General features: G+C 36.3%; 1 protein-coding gene across 3 annotated transcripts; it reads left to right on the top strand.

The window, feature by feature from the left end:
* The first annotated feature begins 4,534 nt into the window (after positions 1-4,534).
* BIRC3 (baculoviral IAP repeat containing 3) lies at positions 4,535-21,839 on the top strand. 3 transcript variants are annotated; one of them, XM_058545334.1, is made up of 10 exons: positions 4,535-5,256; positions 5,544-5,618; positions 8,943-12,131; positions 12,237-12,336; positions 13,978-14,056; positions 15,374-15,422; positions 17,045-17,287; positions 20,467-20,721; positions 20,985-21,026; positions 21,141-21,839. In XM_058545334.1, exons 3-10 carry the CDS (start codon positions 11,279-11,281, stop codon positions 21,332-21,334), a joined length of 1,815 nt encoding a protein of 604 aa, XP_058401317.1. In that variant the 5' UTR covers positions 4,535-5,256; positions 5,544-5,618; positions 8,943-11,278; the 3' UTR covers positions 21,335-21,839. The 3 variants fall into 3 exon arrangements, with proteins under 3 accessions (XP_058401317.1, XP_058401316.1, XP_058401318.1); XM_058545333.1 differs by having other exon boundaries at positions 5,544-5,653; XM_058545335.1 differs by lacking the exons at positions 4,535-5,256; positions 5,544-5,618 and adding an exon at positions 6,112-6,222.
* The last annotated feature ends 964 nt before the right edge of the window (positions 21,840-22,803 follow it).

Genomic DNA, 22,803 nt, shown 5'->3' with positions numbered 1-22,803 from the left:
CTAAGAAATGACTACAAGTGAATTTAGCAACGTAGTAGGATAAAACACTACTACACTTACACTAAAATAAATTTTATTTCTACATACTAACAACAAATAACTGAACGTGCAATTTAAAAATACTATTAACAATTGAAAATCTAAATTAAAAAATAGTATTTAAAATAGCATCAAAAATATGAAATAGGAATAAACTTAACAAAAGGATGAGAAACATCTTTGTACTGAAAACAAAGAAGACAAATAGATGGAGGAATATACCATGCTCACGGATTAGAAGACTCAATAACATTAAAATGTTAATACTTTTCAAATTGATCTATAGACTAAATGTAATGCTAATCAAATTCCCAGCAACTTTTAACAAGATATTCAGAAGACAATTCTAAAAGTTATATGAAAATTTAAAAAACTTAGAATAGCCAAAACAGTTTCAAAGAACAAAGATAGAGGACTTACGCTATCTGATATCAATGCTTACTGTAAAGATACAGTGATAAACACAGTATGGTACTGGCATAAGGATAGACAAATAGATTAATAGAACAGAATAGAGAGTCCAGAAAGAAACTGCCGTGTATAAGTTCAATTGATTTTTGACAAAGACACTAAAGCACTTAAGTGGGGAGGGGATTCTTTTCAATAAATTGTGTTGGAATAATATTTAGAGAAAAAAATGAACCTTGGTCCTCAACTCACATCATATGCAAACATTAATTTGAGATGAATCATAGTCCTAAGTGTAAAAGCTAGTATCACAAAACTTCTAAAAGAAAACATAGAAGAAAATCTTTATGATCTTGGGGTAGGTAAAGATTTCTTAAATGGGATATAAAATGCACTATACATAAAAGAAAAAAATTGTTACATTAGACTTCATCAGAATTAAAATATTCTATTCATTAAAAGAAACTGTTAATAAAGACAAAAAGCAGGCCACCAATTTGGAGAAAGTATTCACAATGCACATAACAAAGGACTCATATCCAGAATATGTAAAGAACGCCCTTAAATCAATAATAAAATGTCAATTGATTCAATTTAAAAATGGACAGAAGATTTGAAAAGGTCCTTCACAAAAGATGATATCTAAATAATTAAAAAGCATATGAAAATATATTCAACATGATTAATCACCAGGGAAATAAAAATTAAAAGCATAATGAGCTAGCACTACACATTCAAAAGAAGAGGTCAAATTCAAATAGTTGACAATACTAAGTCTTAGGAAGGATGTTCAGCAACTAGAATTCTTATATATTGCCGGTGGGAGTGTAAAATGGTGCGAATACTTTGTAAAAGTTTTTGGCAGTTTCTAATAAAAATAAACATACACCTACCCAATGGCAATTCCATGTCCAGGTGTTTACGCAATAGAAATGAACCCATAGATTCACAAAAAGGCTTGAACTGAAATGTTCATAGCTTCACTATTCACAAGGGACCAAACCAGGAAACAACCCAAATGTCCATCAGCAGGAGAACAGATAAACTATGGTATATTCATCCAGTGGAATACCACTTGGCAATAAAAAGAACGAACTACTCATACATGCTACAATGTGGATAAAACTAAAACTATATTGAGTGAAAGAGCCCCTTATGGGTACACATCGTGTGATTCATTTATATGAAGTTCAAGAACCAAATCTATGGGGATAGAAATCAGAATAGTGGTTGAGGCTGGAGGATGGGGGATATAGGTAGATACTGACAGGAAAAAGGCGTGAAGAAATTTCCTGGTGTGATGGAAAATGTTCTTGATCTTGCTCTGGTTGATGGTCACCCAAGTATATACATTTGTTAAAATTCATGAGCTGTACACTTAAGATATTTGCAGTTTAGACTGTGTAAATTATATGTCATTAAAGTACTGTCAAACAAAGAAATCAAAAGTAACCAACCATTTATAAGGGCAAACTTCACCACATTGAGAACATTGAGTCCATCTGTACTAAAAGATATTTTTTTGTAAATTCATCAGCACTTGTTCAAGGCTGATCTAATCATATTTTATCTGTAAGATATGCAGTTGTCAACAGACTAGGAAATTCCTAGCATTGACAATGATTCTTACATTTATTTTGGGATCAGAACAGCATGGTTCTTTTGTTAGATTTCACTTTTACTTTCAGTCCTAGATTCCTAGATAATGTATTTCTGTAATTAAAAATGTAAAAACTTACAGTGAAATAGCATCAGGCTGGAACTGAAGTTGTTACAGCATTATTATTATGTGAAATTCCTTCCAGAGAAAGAATATTTTTTATCATGATTACCTTCAAGTTAAAAAATACTTTAAAGTTGATTGTTTAATAATAGGATATTGAGAACACACCACTGTTAAGAGTTCTCAAAGTTCCAAACCAGGAGTGGGATGAAAAAGCATCTCACACACTTCTCACACCCTGCTTACACATTAACAGAGAGAAAAACTGGCAAACTAGAGATAGTGATGGCCATGTGTCTGTCTACCTTGTCACTTTCTCAAACATTTCTTTTACTTCTGCCTGTAAAAGAGTATTTGGAGAGAAAATATATTTAGATAAGCTGGATGCTGGGAGCAAAAGGGGAGTTTTTATATAAAATATTTGGGATATTCAAAGGATCAGAGGGAAAATGTAAAGTATATTACACTATCAAAAATTTGGGTGCAGATTTAGAATAGAAAAGGCCGAAGTGGATAGATTGACTCCATTTTTGTCAGTCATCTACAAAGATTTATTAAGCGCCTACATTTGCAGGTACCCTGCTAGTACTAGAATAATGCAGTGAACAAAATATATACAGTCCTTGCTCATATGCAACTTAGAATTGTTACAGGAAAAAAATTACTTAAAAAAAATCAATAATTGTGTTACAGAATGTTGCAAAGGAGACATATTGATCCACTCCAGGCCCTCATAGGTCTGATCCCAACTCTCTTTACTAGTTTGAAGAACTTGGGAGTTCTAGTCAGTTCAGGATTTCCTAGGCCATGGTCTTTAAATTGGGATGTGTTCCTTTGAGTGAACTTACCAAGTCTTTACAAAGATTTAGTAATGGGCAAGTGGGAACGCAAATAGTTTTAAGGGAATTAACCACCTGATCCTCGATTTCTACATATAGTTGCTCCTAAAACTGATCTGCCTAAAAACAAGAGCTGTTGTGGTTGCTAGGCCTGTTCTGTCTTCTCACCAACCTCTTCACAGTTGTTCTCTCTTCTTAAAAAAGACAGGCTCACCTCTCACCCATCTTGTGTTTTAAAATGGTGTATTGCCCCTGGGTGTAAAATCTTCCTGGACAATTAGAAGTAATTGGCGTTAGTGTTGAGAAAATGAATGACTCTAATATCTGGATATAGAGTTGCCATATAAAATATAGGACATCCAGTTAAATTTGAATTGCGGATAATCAATGAATAATGTATTCAGTGAATACTCTATTGAGAGGGACATACTTATACTAAAAAATTACCTGTTGTTTATCTTAAATTTAAATTTAACTAGGTGTCCTGTATTTTAATTTGCTAATTCTGGCAACCTTATCTGGGTAACAAAAGTCCTGTGGTTTCCAAGTCACTGATTTCAACAAATTGAGTTGTCTACTGATAACTAATTAAATTTTTGGATTAAAGATCAGTAAATGAGTTTTTGGACTATAAAACAGAAGTTCAAAAAATTGTGAAAAAATTGATATAATAACATTTCTTCTGGGCCTATCTACTTATTTATGTGAAAAAGGTTTTTCAGTGCTTATAATTTTAAGAAACGAAAAAAAGGAACAGAATCTATGCTGAACCCTACCATATTCCAGTAATAGGTAATATTCATGAACACATACTTGAAAAAACTGTTCAAATATAAGGTGCAACTCCCATTAAGATTGCATTTGTAATAGAATTTTACTTTTTATCTTTAGTAGTTATCAACATTTATAACATATTTATATTGTTTTGGCCAATCATGTAATAAGTAATGAAAGTAGTATCAATGATAATTCAATCAAGGAAAAATTTTTCTTTAACATTTAGAGTCTTATGATCACAGGAAAAAAATTAAATTTCAATTTATACACATATTTGTTTCAGAAATATGTGCCAGAGTGATCATAAAGATGTCCATTTTAAACATATATTAAAATTCTGTGGGGGAAGTAGAATATTCAAGGACAAACGGCAATGATATAATATTTCCAATTATTAAAGATGAGCTGATGTATGAATTGTTTAATGGATGATCATGGGTATCAGATGGCTATGGTATTTGTAGTTCATTGAAATAATTTAAAACAGTGCAAGATCAATTTTAATCTAAAATATCTATGTCTACATTTTGTAGTTCCTTTGCAACCACAGCGTTTGTGTTTTAATGTTAAGGTAAAAAGTGCAGAGAAGTCGAATTTTTCAAAATTCTTTTGGTAGGTACCTGATCAAAAGTGTATAAGGACCACAAAGTGGTTTCCATCATCTCAAAGGTGAGTGGGAAATGGTTTATAAAATTTTGAACTAGCAGGTTCAAAATTGGATTGAAATCTCCACATGATAGATAATCTTCTTGATATAATTCCAGCTGGAACTCTAACTGCTGTGAGCAGCCAAATCCACCTAGAAGATACCCCAGCTCATCCTGACTGTACTGAATAGAACGGGCGTCCTTCCTTTTTCCACAGGATGAGGAATTCGTGAATAATATTATGGGTTCTGCCTTTGGTTCCCGATCACCTTTGATATACTGGAAGACAGGAAAATCACCTGAGCTGTCTCAATCCGTTACCCTGGCGTGCACTGTCCTGAAATAAAGCTGCTCAAATTCATCGCTTACAGAATGTTGAGGAAAACATGGCAGTGCAGTGAGACTCAGACTTCAGGTTTCCATGAGAATATCACCATAACTTAGAGATCCCTCCTGTGAGATAAAAGGCTAAAAGGAGGAATTGTTTTTACAGCCAGCTCTACCTTAGTTATAAAAAGCGCACCGCCCCCCCCCAACTTTCAATATAGGAAGCTAATAAGGTAATCTCAATCTTTAAAACAGTAAAAATAAACTGAAAAGGAAAATGTGTGATTTTTTTACATACCCCTACATTTCCATTCCTGCCTTACTTTCTTGTTTAGAACAGAAAGTAAAAATTATCAGAGAGATGTCACAAAGTTTTGGTCTTGTCTTTTCTTTTTATCACATGGGAGATGGATCTTTTCCGGTCAGGCAGACCAGTGATCATCGTCTCTACACGGCTTATCAAGATTTCCTCTGACCCACGAACAATGAAGCAAAGGTCTTTCAGTAAATGCCACGAGGATACGCCACGGTTAAGAAATAGTCACTCTTTTAGGGTCATGGAAATCCCCGAGTGGGTTTGCCAGGCCATTGATTAAGGGGAAGTGTATGTGGTTATTACCGCTGGAGTTCCCCTAAGTCCTAAGAGGAAAGCACCAGCGCACATGCAAACCACTGGGAGGAGTACAGGACTCCGGGTGTATGGAGGTGGGGGTGGGGAGGTGGGTGGGTCGAGCTGGGTGAGACATTCAAAAGGCAGCGTGACATTCTAGCCCTCCCGAACAGGCGGGGTGACGGGTGTCACCCGAGAAGACTCGGCCAGGACGTCCTTGCTGGCGCGCATCGGCCTCGGGGCAGCAGGTTGGTGACGAGGGCTGCTGCGAGGCTGTGAGCGAGTAAGTGTGCGTGTGAGTGTGTCGCGTGTGTCTGTGTGCGTGAAGCGCTCCCCGCCTCCCGCGCGGGTAGGGGACGCGTCCGCTGCTCCTTGTGGAGGGGCGGGCGGGGCCCGCGGCGGAGGACCGTCAGCGGGGTGGCACCGTATCCAAACGCCGCTCCGGGGCCCCGAGGTCGGCCCCAGATTGGCTCTCGAGCCGATCAGGGACAGGCAAAAGAATGGGTCCCCCGCGAGCCCGGGGGCCTCTCCCCTCCCGGCGCTCTTCCGGCCGGTCCCCGCCACCGCCGCCGCCGAGACTTTGCTCTCCCGCCGCCGGGAGGCGCTGGGCGCAGGGCAGGGGCCCGGGGCGAGGGAGGGTGCCCCCCGCCCCGCGCTGCCCTCACCTTCCGTCCGCCTTCCTGCCGGTGTTCAGTTTCCATTTTACTTTTAAAAGAAACTGGAATAGGAGATGGGAAAGTGGAATGGGAGAGCTTTGACAATTGGTTTAATTCGATTGCCAAGAGGTATCACCTGGTCTTTGAGGGTGCCAAATAAGCTACAGGACAGAGCCTGAAGCAGAGCTTAGGCATGGTAAGGACTCAGTAAAATCTTTATTTAGTGAACAAATGAAGGAATGTTTGTTTCCAAGAGGTGGCAGAAAGCAGATTGTTGGTTGTTTCTCTGGTGATCAGCATGGAAACCCTGTAGTGCTCTTAATCTAGTTAGCAAAGTGCTAGAGGCATTTGCCCGATGCTAGAGTAACTAACAATAATGTTAAATTTGTTTGCTATTATTTATTGCTAACAGTAGGTGTTGCTAATACCTACCAGTATGCTAGGACCCCTGTCGAACACTTTACATGTGTTTTTCAGGTTTAATTCTCACCGTCTTAAGCAGTTACCATAATTATCTCCATTGACAGTGAGGAAACTCAGGCTTAGGGAGAGTTACTTGCCCAAGCAAGGCCACACCCCTGGTATGGGAAGACTGAATAGTATTGGAAACCCAAGGTGTCTGACTCCATTAAGCCGTCAGTGAGCAGACTTTGTAGTTAACATGAAATTGAGGTCCTTAATACCATGCAAATGAGAGTGTTATGGTCATGGAGGGGCTCAGTCAAGTTTGCCAACGTTCACTTCTTCAACCAAAAGTCTTAGTGTCTGTATTATATGGCAGGCTGGATGGATGTTGGGGGTGGGAGGGCTGGAACAGAGCTGAAACATAGTTCTGCTCTGAAGGAGCTCACAGTCTAGGGGGAGGAAGAAAGAAAAGGCACACTTACCCCCCAGTCTCAGAGACATGGATATGCTAAGTGCCCAAGAAGGTAGAGACACACAACAACCCTGGGATAAGGGAGGTTGCCCAACGGAAATGAAAGTGTAAGAGGAGAAGAGGTTGGGGACTTGAGCCAATCTGAGAGGGAACCACTAAAAAGGAAAGAGGAATTCCAAGAGGGTGGTATCACAGAAGCCAAGCCAGTAGAACATTTCTAAGAGGAAATGGGCCCCAGTGTCAGATGCAAAAATTTCCATTGGTTTTGGGAAAGAAGAGATTGTTGTTATTAATATCGAGAGTAGTTTTAAGTGGTGCTGGCTAAAGCTAATTGTAGTGGGAGACCTTAACCATAGACACTTGTTAGTTCTCTTGGCTGTGAAGAGAAAGTGAGACACAGGGTAGTTGCTCCAGTGGAAAGTGGGGCCAAAGAGGATTTTTTTGTTTGTTTTCATTTGAAAGCTGAGACAGACTTAAGCATGCTCATTATATTGGAGGAAAAGAGCCAGTAGAGAGCAAGAGTTGAAGAAGTGAGGGGGATGGGCTTAAGAACAAAATTTCAGAGGCGATGAGAGAGGATGGGATCCTGCAAAGGGGCAGGTGTCTTTAACTGAGGCAGCAAGTAGGTTGTGAGTGAAATAAGCATGGATTTGAGAATGTGAAAGGATTACTGCTCAGTGATGTCTCTTTTCTTTGAGAAATAGAAGGCCAAGCAATCTACTGAAAGCGAGATGGGGAGTAGTGGAGGAGAAATTTGAGGAAAGGATTGAAGGTTTAGAAGAGTTGCATAGGGCAGTGGGCTAGGGATAAGGAAAATTGCTAAGGGATGGCGAAGGGCCAGCCAAGGAAGAGTCTGAAGTCTTGCTGGTCCCAGTCTGCAAGGTGGCAGATCTTCCCCAGCAGCATTTAGAAGTCTAGGTGTTGGAAATGGTTAAGACAGAGTTTGAATTGATCCAGGGTTGGCATCTTGGCATATGTTTATATGTTTATTGTATAACTGTTGCCTAAATTTCCACAAACGTGCCTTGTGTCCACACCAGAGCTTCTTTAATGTAGGATCTGTGTAAGGGGTTTGTAATCTCAAATGCATAGAGGCCAGACAGGTGATATAAATGAACAAAACTGTGGGTGTCTCATTTAAACAAAAACACACTTTGTTTACATATTTAACATGTAGGAATATTCTTCCCTCCATAAAGAAATATAGTGCTCTTATATTTCTTAAAACATGTGTTGCTCTTTGCCTACCTTTCATTTTTGTTACTTTTGATAGACACAGGTATTAGAACAATTTCACTTTCTTTGTAATTCCACTATATGAAAAACAATAGTGCCAGCTTAGTGATAAATAGCAACTGACAGCCAGTCTCTGTTCAGGATGCCAGACTGGAGAGCACGTGCCTTCTCTAAAGGGTACAGCCCCTGTTCAGCACTAGTTGATTGTTGTCGTGCAGGAATATAAGCCCAGTGTTGCCTGATCTTCTGATTTTACATGAGAAGCTTGGAATCTAGAATGTTATGGGAAATCTCTTATTTTTAAAAATGTTGGTAGTTAATTAAAACATTTAAAAATAATTGTGGTCCAAGAAAGAACTTATTTGGAAAACTGGTGAAGTTCAAATAAGGCATGTAGATTAATTCACAGCATTGTATCAATGATAATTTCCTGGTTTCTGTAATTGTACTATGTTTGTGTAAGATGTTAACTTTGGGGAAGTTGAGGGCAGGGTATTTGGGAACTCTGTTATTTTTGTACATTTTCTCTATGTATAAATTAATTTCACAATAAAAAGTTAAAAAAATTTGTAAAACGCTAGAGTTCAATTCTGTGCAAGCCAAACATAATTCCTCTGCTGGCCACAAGTTTGAGCCCTCTGGCTTTTATCTGGGATTTCTTGGCCTCTATGGTACCTAGCACAGTGCATGGTACAATCAGTAAATACTAGTGCTCTGTTTTGGAGAAAATGTTTAAAAAGAGATGATTGTGTTACATCTATGAATTTTTTGATTTTAAAACTGTCTTTTTTTTTTTTTAACAGGTTTTGCAAAAGAAGTGAACTGTTCTACTTCCTCTAATTTTTTCCCCAGTTTTTTTCTATAAATCAAAACATCTCAAAATGGAAGCCTAAAACTCTTAAAAGGGACTTAGTCTAATCTCCGGGAGGTAGTTTTGTGCATGAATAAACAAAGTAGTCAACTGGAGTTTTTGGTATCCAAAGAATGTTAATTTTGAAAATATGATCTCAATTATGTGAGGTGTAACTATAAAGTAATAATGAATTTGATTTTGAATTTGACTTGTGGATGTAAAAGAGAAGTGATTGTAGCTGGGACATATTGTTGAACCACTCTTCAAAATTGGCCAGGCACTCTCCCATTGGCTGCTGTGTAGAATAGAAAAAAGTACCTGTGTTTGGTAAAGATTTAAAAATGAGTGATAGTTATCTAGAACAAAAAGTTAATATTCAACCCTCTGCTAAATTAGAGACATATGCAAATAACACCTTTGACATGTTAAAAGACTTCTACAATCATAAAGAAATGTCAAGAACAAAAATTTTTGATAGGTACAACAAATTGAGAGAAAGTATGAAAGATAAACGTGATGATTGGTAAAGAAATTAACCATTTATAAGACTTGATATTTTAAAAGTCTAAAGTTTAGTTTGTTCAAATGGGTTGTTATCTCTGAGATTAATAAGAATGAGATTGAGGGCTGGATGGTTACATTTTGGTAAGAGAACAAACTTATTCAGAAAGAAAATTTACACAAAGAGTAATAAACACCAAGAAGATTTTTATAACAATGTGTAAACTTTTTGACCAATGAAGAACATACTGAAGTTAGACACAATAACTCACCTTTGAGGGAAATAATCACAGGTATTGAGATACATTTCTCCAGCCACCTGGAAATAAAAAGTCTGCAGTAGAAAATGCCAACATCTGTGGGACCCAGGAAACCATGCTTGCAAATCACTGCTAGGAAAACCATGATGACTTGTTTATTGGTCATTGCTGATGTCATTGATGCAGAATCTATTTACTAATAGCTAGTCATAATTGAGAAATTCTGAATTTTGAGAAGGTCTCTGCTGTTCAAGAAGAGTGGATTATAACAAAGTAAATTTATTATTATTTTTTGTCATGATAAATTCTGGTTCAAGGTATGCTATCTGTGAGATAATTTATGACCAAAGCCAAATTTGCACAGTTTGATTATCTATCTTAGCCTACAGACTCAGCACTCTGACTTTTGACTGTTTCTGAAAATAAATCCGCTATCAGAGTAGAAGATTTGGTGTTGGCTCTCAACAGAGTGAAGCTGAGCCTGAAAGACCAATTGAGCAAATACATTCTTCTCTGATAATTCATTTGAAATAGAACATTTAATTTGCTAAGATCCAATGGTATCACTATGACTAAGCAACCAGGTTCCTGACTACCTATAGGAAGTAATTATTATTTAATTAATTTTGAAACCAGGCCTTAAAATGTATCAGCCAATTCTTTTACAATTTGAGCACTTTATTTGGAGGAAAATTTTAGATTGTTTTGATCTCCCTATTAAAATGATTGTGGGAAGAAAAATTACTTAATTTGAGCAATATTTGGGATATATTATATTTCATTGAATCTAAGATGTTATCAATTGTAAGACACATCATTATTTTATGTACCTCTAAGAAATAAAAATGCTGCTAATTAAAATGACGTGCCATTAATTGTAAAATACCTCTTGATAACAGAGATATTAAAACATGCATCTTAGAATCAGTGAAATATAGTAATGCATTCTTTTCCTCTTTTGAGGTAGATCTTACATTTGTTTTTTGTTTTTTTTTTTCTGGCTACCAAACTTCAAAATTTGAAAAAAGCAAAATAGAAATAGTTTAAATATTTTTTTGGGTAGAGCACTTATAGAGCATAGCTTTCCACCATGAAAACAAGCTAGCTGCGTGAGTCAGACGTTTTATCTTCAGGCTGGCCGAATGTCACCGAAGCATTACAGCGGAGAAGTTGACCTACCTGTGGAGATGCCTGACCCTCTGTGGCATCTTGATGTCCTAAAGCACTATACACTTTTACAAAGTGTTTTAATTTTCATCACAAGGTACTGTGTACCATCATGTTTACATTGTATGTATAAAGACTATACAAAGATGTAGTTGTGCAAATTGTCCCTTAAAATGTATTGCTATAGGATTTAAAATCTCACCGTGCTGAAACCCTAAATTCATAGAAGAAAAAAGAATGAAAATTTTCGCATTCTAGGTGTTCAACCTAGTACTAAAACTAACAAAAATCAAAAGCCATGCACAAAACTACCTCCCCAGAGAGAGGCTAGTCCCTTTTCATCCCCATCCATTTCATTATGAACATAGTAGAAAATAGCGTCTTCTTATCAAATTTGATGAAAAACGCGAACACGTTTGAATTGAAATACGACTTGTCTTGTGAACTGTACCGAATGTCTACGTATTCGACTTTCCCTGCTGGTGTCCCTGTCTCAGAAAGAAGTCTTGCTCGTGCTGGTTTTTATTATACTGGCATGAATGACAAGGTCAAATGCTTCTGTTGTGGCCTGATGCTGGATAACTGGAAACAAGGAGACAATCCTATTGAAAAGCATAAAAAGTTGTATCCTAGCTGTAGCTTTGTTCAAAATCTAAATTCAGTTAACATTTCAGGAGCCACCTCTCAGCTTGCTTTTTCTTCTTCAGTAACAAATTCCACACATTCATTACTTCCAAGTTTGGAAAACAGTGGATATTTCAGTGGCTGTTATTCAAGCTTTCCATCAAATCCTGTAAACTCTGGACCAAATCAGGAGTTTTCTGCCTTGAGCACAAGTCCCTACCATTGTGCAATGAATACTGAAAAAGCCAGATTACTTACTTTCCAGATGTGGCCTCTGACCTTTCTGTCGCCAACAGATCTGGCAAAAGCAGGCTTTTACTACATAGGACCTGGGGACAGAGTGGCCTGCTTTGCCTGTGGTGGAAAATTGAGCAATTGGGAGCCAAAGGACGATGCTATGTCGGAACACCTGAGACATTTCCCCAACTGCCCATTTTTAGAAAATCAGCTTCAAGACACTTTAAGATACACCGTTTCTAACCTGAGCATGCAGACACACGCAGCCCGCTTTAAAACGTTCTTTAACTGGCCCTCTAGTGTTCAAGTTCATCCTGAGCAGCTTGCAAGTGCGGGTTTTTATTATATGGGTAAGAAACTTAATCTGATAATACTAAAAAACATTCAACGCGTTTTTTATACTTTGGTGGGCAAATTATATGTATTCATAAATTTTGGTCCAAAATTAATTTTAGGTCACAGTGATGATGTCAAATGCTTTTGCTGTGATGGTGGCTTGAGGTGTTGGGAATCTGGAGATGATCCATGGGTGGAACACGCCAAGTGGTTTCCAAGGTAGTGGTTTTGAAATTCTCTTTGCAAATGTGTGTGATTATCATGAGATGGTTATATGTATTTACCTTGTAGTCAGCTGTTACTTTATTCTATTTCAAAAATACATTTGTAAATAAATTTAGGATGGATTACTTAGAAAAATAATTGCTTAAAAGATTTTGATGGAAATTTAAGACAAAGAAGAAATAGGTTTGGGATTTTTTTGTGTGTGTGTAATTAAAAATATATGTATGTATTTAAAATAATATATACTTATTATAAAACCAAAATTATATGTTGTAGAAAGGTAGAGACAAAAAATTAAAATGTCCAGAAATCTCACCACCTAAAGATGACCACAGTTACTATTTTAGTGAACATCCCTCCAGACATCTCTTTATGCATTTGTACATATGTAGATAAATGTATACAGTTTTACATGAATTAGATATTATAGATATATTATACATACTGTTTTGAAACTTTTTTTCAGTCTGTATTATGACTTGGACATATCTCCATTCATTTTCTAGGTACTTAAAATATTCCGTTGAACAAAACCAAGACTCCTGGTCTCACATGCTAATCTTACAGCAGGAGAGGGCAGACAACTAATAAAAATTTAATAGATAAATTATGTAGCATGTTGGAAGATAGTTAAGTGCTATGGATAAAAAAGAAAATAGAGAGCAGGGTAAGGGAGATCAGAAGCACCAGGCAGGTTGTGATATTAAAGAGGTGATCAGCGTAAATATAGACTCATCTCATCTGTTTTGATCACTACATAGCATTTTTTGCCATGTCTTACACTTTTGTTTATTCCATACTTGTTTATACTCTCCTTTTTTTAATCAAAATTAAGTGGCCTTTAATTATATTTTTTTATGGTCAAAACTTTTAGTATTTTTAATGTTGATTACTAAATTTGGTATCTTATTTTCATTATATAGGTTTTTAAATATAATACTGTATCTTCATTTATAGCAACTTTGTGCTCTCCAAATATTTCAGATGTCAAAATTATGAAGATTATAAAGAACACCTTACACAGGCATTTTAAAAAAATGTTGCTAGCTTTCCATTGTGGTAATTTTGTGAATATATAAAAAGAATGGTGAATTTGCTTTGGTAGTGTCGTGAATTCATTTTGTACTTAAATCTGACAATGGATGTATGTTATCTGGGAATTGCCAAACTTGTGAATATCTGACTTATTAGAAAATGTGTTCAGCTTCCTCATTCTTTCTCTCTTGTCCCTCTTTGTATATTTTCAGCTTTTAAACGTGCAAAGCTTATGCATGAACAGTATCGTTTATTAGAGAGCTTTCTACCTGTCTCCTTGTTCTGTTCTTAATGTTCAAAGTGTTTTAAGACTCAGAATAGTTGGAGAGAGCAGCAGGAACTCTGAGTGAAGACCGCCTAACTCCAGCGGCTTGAGATCCTCACGACCTTTATGCACTTCAGCCTTGGCAGATGACCCATTAGAGCCCTCCTCTTGCTCACATCATCTTAGCTCTGACTGCGGTGTCTCTTACCACTTCTCATGTGCTAAACGAATAGTCAAGTGGTTATATGTATGTTTATATTCATTTGAAATATTTAGCAGCCTACAAATGGCCTGATTAAAATAACCCCCCAAATTTAATTTTGTTTACGTTTCAGGTGTGAGTACTTGATACGAATTAAAGGACAAGAGTTCATTAGTCGAGTTCAAGCCAGTTACCCTCATCTACTTGAACAGGTAGGGATGGTTTTTTTTGTTTTTTGTTTTTGGTAAGGAACATTAGCTAGCCCTGAGCTAACATCGGTTGCCAATCCTCCTCTTTTTGCTGAGGAAGACTGGCCCTGAGCTGACCTCTGTGCCCATCTTCCTCTACTTTACATGGGATGCCGTCACAGCATGGCTTGATAAGCAGTGCGTAGGTCTGCACCCGAGATCCGAACCTGTGAACCCTGGTCTGCAGAATCGGAGTGCGGGAACTTAACCACTATGCCCCAAGCCAGCCCCTTTTCTGTGTTTTTTAAAATCATTGGTTAACAACAGATAAATTATTTTCTGACAATTACAGAGAGTAGTGAAAAGAAAGAGTTGCTTTAATAATACATTTGCTTTTTTACAACATCCAACATGATCTTAGTACAATTTTTTGAATAAAAACAGATTCAGAATTAGAAACTTCCTGAAAAATAGTATTTAAGTTATGTTTCTCTCTAAGTATTTCTCCAGTAAAGTTGCAAATAAATTAAATTATTTGAGGAAAAAAAATTGGCTGGATAGTAGCATTTAATAGTTTTACTATATAAATTTTTTTTAAAAAAGTTTTGAGGGGCCGGCCCGGTGGTGCAAGCGGTTAAGTGCGCGCGCTCCGCTGCGGCGGCCCGGGGGTTCGCTGGTTCGGATCCCGGGCGCGCACCGACGCACTGCTTGGTAAGCCATGCTGTGGCGGCGTCCCATATAAAGTGGAGGAAGATGGGCACCGATGTTAGCCCAGGGCCGTCTTCCTCAGCAAAAAAAAAAAAAAAAAAAAAAGAGGAGGATTGGCGGATGTTAGCTCAGGGCTGATCTCCTCCCAAAAAAAAAAAAAAAAAAGTTTTGAGAAAGAGAATTGTATTGCTCTTTCTAATCTTCCTGGAAAAGCAAATAAGAACTTATATAATAGTTTGAGGGCCAAACATTTCCTAGCCATAGTCAATGGAACTGATATAGGGTCCAACTTATCCCAAAGGATGACCCAGGAAACATAAGATCTTTGGGATGAAAGGCAAACAATGATTGTCTCATAGATCATTGATAAGATGTAGCCCTTTTCCTGCTTTAGTGAAAATAGATTTTATTTGTTAATACACACACACACACACACACAAAGAAACTCTATTAGTTTATGGCCTAGAGAATTACTGTTGAATGTAAATGAAATATTGCTTTTGACATAAAAAATTATTTTGCCAGTAAGCAAATCAGTTTGCAGTAAATTGAATAAAATAGGTCTCTTGATTCATTTTTATTGCAATGGACAGGATAAGATTTATATTTTAATTTACATATTTTTTTCTGTAGCTATTATCTACTTCAGACAATCCAGAAGATGAAAATGTAGAGTCACCAAGTATGTATAATGACAATAATTACTGAATTTAAATAGAATTATTTGGTACTGTTAAGATTGAAAGTTGATAATAGTAATAATGTATATTTGTATCATGGTTTATAATTTACAATGCATTTTCAAATACATTAAGTTGGTATTTCTCAAACTTCGGTACATATCATAATTGCCTGAGGAACTTTAAAAACATATTACAGGTTCTAATCTCCACTTTAAACCTACTGAATTGAATCATAGTATCTAAGGTTAGGGCTTGAGCATCCATAATTTTAACAAACTACATACATCCAGCCTAACCCTTGTTCTCAGACCAGTGTGGGAACAGATGCACTATGACATCAGATTGCTCACATATTCTTCCTATGAAATGGAGAGGATAGAAAATATTATTCCCATTCTTCAGTAGGGACCCTGAGGCTCAGAGAAGTTAAGTGACCTGTCCATCACCTTAAACCTAAAAGGCGGTAGAACCAGTATTTGAACAAGCTCTTCTACTCTTTATCTAGTATTCAATTCAATTCAATAACTATTTATTGTGCATCTGCTCTTCTGAGGAAAGAAGAGAAAACAGAATAAACATGACACCTGTGCTCATGAGCTAGCAGTTTAAGGGACACAGACAAATACACAGAAAGAAGAAAGAGATATGGCAGGGAAAGTAAAGTGAACTATGAGAGTGCGTGAGGGACAATTAACACAGACCCGGAAGATCAGAAAAGGCTTTCCAGAGGAAGTATTTGTCTTAGCACAGAATTGAAGGGAAGAGCAGTAGTTAATCAAATGACATAGGGAGTGAAAGGATATTCCAGGCAGAGAGAACAGCACATGAAAGACTTAAGTGACAAAAGAGAACAGACACGTTTGAAGAACTGAACAAAATTCTGTATGCCCAGTAGTAGGATTTGCAAACAGATAATGAATGAAGCAGGCCCGCTGTAAGAGTGGTCAGCCCTGCAGGCAGAATTTGACCCAGAGCCATCAGTTTGTGACTTCTGGGCGAGGGTATAGAATGTGAATAAGTGGCAAGAGATGAGGCTGAAGAGGTAAACAGGATCCAGATTGTGTGAGGTTGTGTAAGCCACAATTGAATGTTGTCCTAAGAGCAATGGAATTGTTGATGGAATTTAAGAAGGAGTATGACACAATCAGATTTGTGTTTTTAAAAAGTCACTCTGGTTGCAAAGTTGACAATGAACTAGACAGGAGCAATATTGTAGGAGGCCATTGCAGTAACAGAGGTGAGAGATGACAATGGCCCCTTTCAAAAATATGTGAAACACTTGATTTATAAAGCTCATTTGTTCATTCAACATGGGGAAAAGGGAGTCTCAGTGCTGGTGGGGGTGATCCCTGGCATTCTGCTTCTTTCTCCCACTCGCAGTTATGCCAGACAATGCATATTTTGTATCTGAATACAATATTCCATATTCTTATTTTAGTGACTGAACATGTATATCATTATTTTAAAAATTATGTTAAAAAAGTTAAATAGAGTTAAAAAAGTTAATAGAAAATAGTGCCTATATATTTTCTGGGCTTTATGTTTTTGATATTATAATAAGTTTCAATTTAAAAAATATACAGACTATCCCAATATGTGGTAAATTCTTTATGTCATATAGTTATTCATTTTGGACCTGGAGAAAACCATTCAGAAGACGCAGTCATGATGAATACACCTGTGGTTAAAGCTGCCTTGGAAATGGGCTTCAGTAGAAGGCTGGTAAAACAGGCAGTTCAGAGCAAAATCCTAACAACTGGAGAGAATTACAAAATCGTCAGTGATCTTGTATTAGACTTACTTAATGCAGAGGATGAAATGAGGGAAGAGGAGAAAGAAAGAGCAACTGAGGAAAAAGAATCAGGTATACACGTTTATTAATACAGCTCTATTTGCATAAGGATTTGATGTCACTGCATGTAAGTTACTGAAAATATACTCATAGTCAATCCAATTAGATTTTTATGTTCATTATTCTGAATCTGAATTCTGAAAAATTTCTTCACACTAATATATGTTTGAATTGCTTATTAGTAAATCGAAAATGTTTATATTGAGTGACTGCATCTTTTCTTGCTTTTTCTTAATTTATATTTTTACTCTGGGTAGTTGACTGTATATGTAATTATTCATGGCATGTTTTTGGTCCCAGGCTAGTTGCTCATTTCGCTTTTCTGTAAATTAGGGTGGAATCAGGGACAATGATTAATTTTAATATTAGCATAACAGTATGTCTCAGCCTGTGACTGTAAATTAGTGTACAAATATGATTAAGTTCCTTACCTGCCCACATAATAACTGAGTTCCCCTTTGGAGTGTCCCTCTGTCATTTAGGGGAGTCGTGGGATACTGTTTCACATTCTCTCAGGACAAGTTACCTGTGTCCTTCCATGCTAGCCTTGTCTGCTACTCTATTGCCTCTACTCTATTGCTGTTCACAAAACTCTCTTCCTCTGAGCATGTCCATTCTCAGCGGGTAGCTCTGACTGCTGTCATCACTCTGCCTAGACAAAGAGAAATGTTGATCTCTCCTTTCCACTCTTTCCCAAGCATGGACCAGATTTGAGAGAACTTTCAACACAGCTGAAAACAGACTGCAACTTTTAACAAGCTCTTACTGGAGATTTAGAGATAACAGAAGGGCATTCTATCACAGATGGCAATTGACAACTGTAACTACAAGTGGCCTCTCTTGGTGCCCCTAAGCCCATCCTCATGAGTCTTTCTGCCTAACTTCTGGTTCGTCTCTGTGCAGCTCTGGCCAGTTTACGCAAATGACTAGGAAAGCCCCAACCATGTTTTCCCTTCTCAGAGCCCAGGCCCTCAAATATCCACAAAACCTAGAAAGGGAAAAGAGTTAGCCCCTTATTTTTGCCCAAGGCCATATGGGATGTATTTCTTCCCAACATGATTGTCAGTGAGATTGTCCATTCCATTCCTGGATAAACCTACTCCTGCCCACGAAGGTGGATTTGTCTTCTGGTCAACCAGACAAATGTATCAGACCATAGTAATACAGTATCCTATATTTACCAAAGTGTGAATTATTCAGTCCTACACATCACCAAGACAGCAGCAACATAGTCCAAATTCATCTTTGCCCAGCCTAGTCAAGTTCTCTTTTTCACCGTGAAGATCAGGCTGCATGTCCTTCCTGTAGTCTTCACAGTCTTAGCTGTTGGTCATCAGTGAAGAATTGCTCAAAGAAGAGAACACCCATCTTCACAATTGTTTATAGACCCTATGAAGCCTAAAGTCATCCAGCTATAAAATATTTTTATTTCTTCCAAAGAAAATCAACAAGGTCTCCAGAGATGACTCCAAGTCAACAATATACAATAATTTGCATTGTCAAAAAGATCCGGTATCTTCTCAGCTCACCATTATATCCATACTACCTAGCACAGAGTCTGCACGTAGTCTGTGCTTGAGAAATATTGTGAATGAGTGAATGAAAATACTTGTATTTAGGTTACTGATCACTTTATAGTTTCCCAAAAACAGTGGGTGAGTAATTTCTTGACAGGTGTGTAGATAAAGAGGTAATTTAGGTTATTTTTTTTCCAGAATAAAAGAATAATATGCTTCAAAGGTATATTCAAGTCTTAACCTCTTATAAGCCAGAATATAGTCTATGACTTTGAAATAAGACTTTTTTCCTCAGCTATTAGCAATCCAATTTTAGAAATCTTAAAAATTTCAGAGAACTTATTACATTACGTTAAGTACAATGTAACTAGAAAAATAAATCTTAGATTGAAAAACTAATATACTTCAATATCAAGTTAAATTATATTTTAATTTTCTAATATATCACTACTTCTCTGATGTAGATTATTTAACAGAATATAAGTTCTAACTCTTCTACCCCTCTGACTATTACTTCTTTGTTCCCTCTGCTCTTTAAATTACTAAGCCTTTTGGTTGTTCATTTGTTCAACAGATATTTATAGAGCGTTGACTTTGTGCCAGACGTTGTTCTAGGTCCTGGTCCTTTTCTCATTTATTCCCAGAGCTTCGATTTTCTTCAAACTGTATATCTCTAGCCTTGACTTTTTGACTAAGCACTATTTTTCATTCTTTACTAAATGGTTCTATTTAAGTGTCCTATTATTTGACAAAATCAGTGTTTCTAAAATCCGACAATTATCTCCTCCCAAATAATTCTTCTTTAGATAGCCCATCTTCTGTCATTAGTTATTTTATAGAAGTGGCTTTATGGATCAAGGCAAAACTATATGATAATTAATTAATAAACTTAGATTCATAAGTCATATTCCAAATGGATAATAAAATTGCAGAGTTTCCAGATATAAAATATTTTACCAATAGATACAAAATCCAGATCTTGAAGGAGAATACAATGATCCTATAGGACAGGAAGGTGCTATTGACAAGTGGGATTTATTTTTCAAAATGCTCATAGTGCTATTCTCCCCTTGCTATAAAATATTTAGGTAATGGCAATATCATGTCTAATTTGGAGAAATAATTAAAATTTCATCTTAACATGGAATCTTAAAGAAATTTTATGAGTAAATGATAATTTAAGAAAAAAAATGTTTTATCATTTTAATTCTTCCCCAATTTGATTAGATTGAATTGAAATTTCAATTTTATCAGGTTGTAAGTTTTATTTGGTTAAAGGCTTGGCAGTGTTGCGGAATGGTTGAGAGCACAGATTATGACACCAAACTGCCTTGGTTTGACTTTTGCTAGTTGTGTGTCCTTTAGCAATTTACTTGCCTCACTGTGCCTGTTTTCTCATCTGTTAAATCAGGTAGTACCTACTTCAAAGGGCTGGTGTGAAGATGAAATGAGTTAATGCATGTAAAGTGCCTACCACGGTGCTCAGTAAATGTTAGTCCTTATTATTAGCAGCATTATTATTAGGCACAGGGGATCAGATACCCCCAAATCTAGCAATCAACTTCAGTGTCTGATTATGAATGATGCTTGTTTTTCATTCAGTAATATGTGTAGGTGTGGAAGGAAGTTTGTGAGCAGAGTTTGATCATGTTTGTGTTTTTCTTTTTTATAAAGATGATCTCTCATTAATCCGGAAGAATAGGATGGCACTTTTTCGACATTTGACATGTGTGCTTCCGATCCTGGATAGTCTACTAATTGCCAGAGTGATTAATGAACAAGAATATGATGTTATTAAACAGAAAACACAAACATCTTTACAATCAAGAGAACTGATTGATACTATTTTAGTAAAAGGAAATTTTGCTGCCACTGTATTCAAAAACTCTCTACAAGAAATTGACCCCATGTTATACAAGCATTTATTTGGTGAGTGCTGGAAAACTACTTTTGGGAACTTTCTAGGTCAATTAAAATATTCTCTTATTAATAATGTGATTATTGAAAATAATTCAATCTAATTTATAAACCATTAATTGCACAAAAAGGCTAAAGACTTTTGTTGCCTTGACATTATGACAATTATTTGTAGTATTTGGCCAGAGTCTAAACTGTTAGTTTAAAAATATATATTCTGTGACTAAATATAAACCTTATTTGTCATAGTAATACTTTTTCTTTTTCTCCCTTAGTGCAACAGGACATAAAGTATATTCCCACAGAGGATGTTTCAGGTAAAATAGTATTAATAATTTAAACCAGTAGGAAACATTGTTTTTATTTTCTTGGCATTCATTGGAGAAGCAGCAGCAAATTGCTTTTTATTAAAAGTTCTTTTCTTTTCTCAGATTTATCAATGGAAGAACAACTGAGGAGACTACAAGAAGAAAGGACATGTAAAGTGTGTATGGACAAAGAAGTGTGCATAGTGTTTATTCCTTGTGGTCATCTAGTAGTCTGCAAAGATTGTGCCCCTTCCCTAAGAAAATGTCCTATTTGTAGAGGTACAATCAAGGGTACAGTTCGTACATTTCTGTCATGAAGAAGATCCAAAACTTCATCTAAACTTTAGAATTAATGGACTAAATGTGTTATAACTTTAACTTTTATACATATTTGGTTTCCTTAAGATTTTTTATTTATTTACAACTCAGAAAATTTTGTTTTGTATAAATATAAATATATAAATATATTTATATAAATATGTATCTAAAACATATGAACATATGTATTTTAGATAGCAGGAGAATGGTAGGCTTTTGTTCTTGTGAACAAAAAATAGAGACAGCACTACAAGCACAATACTAAATCAAAATTTCAGCACTATTGAAATTTTTAGTGAAGTAAAATTGGAGATTTTTGAATTAACCTTTCAGAATTTTAAAATATTTTGGAGTTGTATTTAGAACCGGGAACACGGATTTTCTGCCTTTTTGATTGGTGTCCTGTACATACAAGGTCTTGATATTTGTTGAATGACTTTTTAGGAACATGGTGTTTTTGTAAAGAATTCTGTAATAAACATTTTAATAAAGCAATCAAAATTACTCTTGTTCTTAATATCTTTATTTCTGCTATCTTGGATAGTTTAGCCACTCCTAGGCTCTTTCCATACCTCCTTAAGACCTGTTGAATATTGAACTACAGTTTAGATCCCTTTCTATAAGATGCTTTTTCATTTATACCTGCAGAGCATGGGGTCAACCACACCTGGCTTTAATCTATAGGATTTTATGGCATGTCTGAGACGAAATCAAACAATCCTCTCAGTAAGTTTGTTTATTCATTTGTCTGTTGATTCATTCTGGAAGTCTCATGCCAACCCGACCCACTAGGAAAAGCCCTAGTTTTATTCTTACCACTTTGGTGTTAATTCTAGGACTTAGAAAGTACCGTGGTTAGCAGCCCTTGGAACCAACAGCTTGTTCTGGTAAATAAATTTTTTCTGTACTGTCGGTGCAGCAAAATTTCCTCCTTTGCCTTACTTTTTGGTACTCAACATGTCCAATTCATAATTCTATATCCTTTGTTTCTTGTAGAGTTATTAAGGCTTTAACACCAGTAGTAACACTATAACGGGGAATATTTTGGGGGGACAGACAAAGGCCAATCGTCTAAACCAGTTCTAGATGTCTGGTAGGGTTGAATCCATCTCTTCATTCTGATGCTGGGAGACTCTTTCTTTGGGATGCAACTGATTTTGCCACTCTGTTAAAAGGTTCAGTTGGCTAGCCACAGTGTCCTCTTGGGGTGCTAGGCTGAATTAATAACAATTTTGCTTAGGTGATTTGTAACTCAGCTATGTATAAATATTTAGACAGTCTATACCCTTTTTGCAACATCTATTTTTTATCTGATTCTTATTGCATACTACACTCTATCTCCACTGTGAAACTCTTGTTCATTTCTCATTTTGGTAATATACAGCTAACATAATCAACTTATTTATTCAAATATTTTGTTATTTCCTTATGTGTTAATTAAATTGAAATTTTGTTTTGGAAAAAATAA

This window comes from Diceros bicornis, chromosome 7 (genome assembly GCF_020826845.1).
Source record: "Diceros bicornis minor isolate mBicDic1 chromosome 7, mDicBic1.mat.cur, whole genome shotgun sequence".
Classification (NCBI taxonomy): domain Eukaryota; kingdom Metazoa; phylum Chordata; class Mammalia; order Perissodactyla; family Rhinocerotidae; genus Diceros; species Diceros bicornis.
Note: the sequence above shows the minus strand (reverse complement) of the source record. Positions and strands in the feature narration are given on the sequence as shown.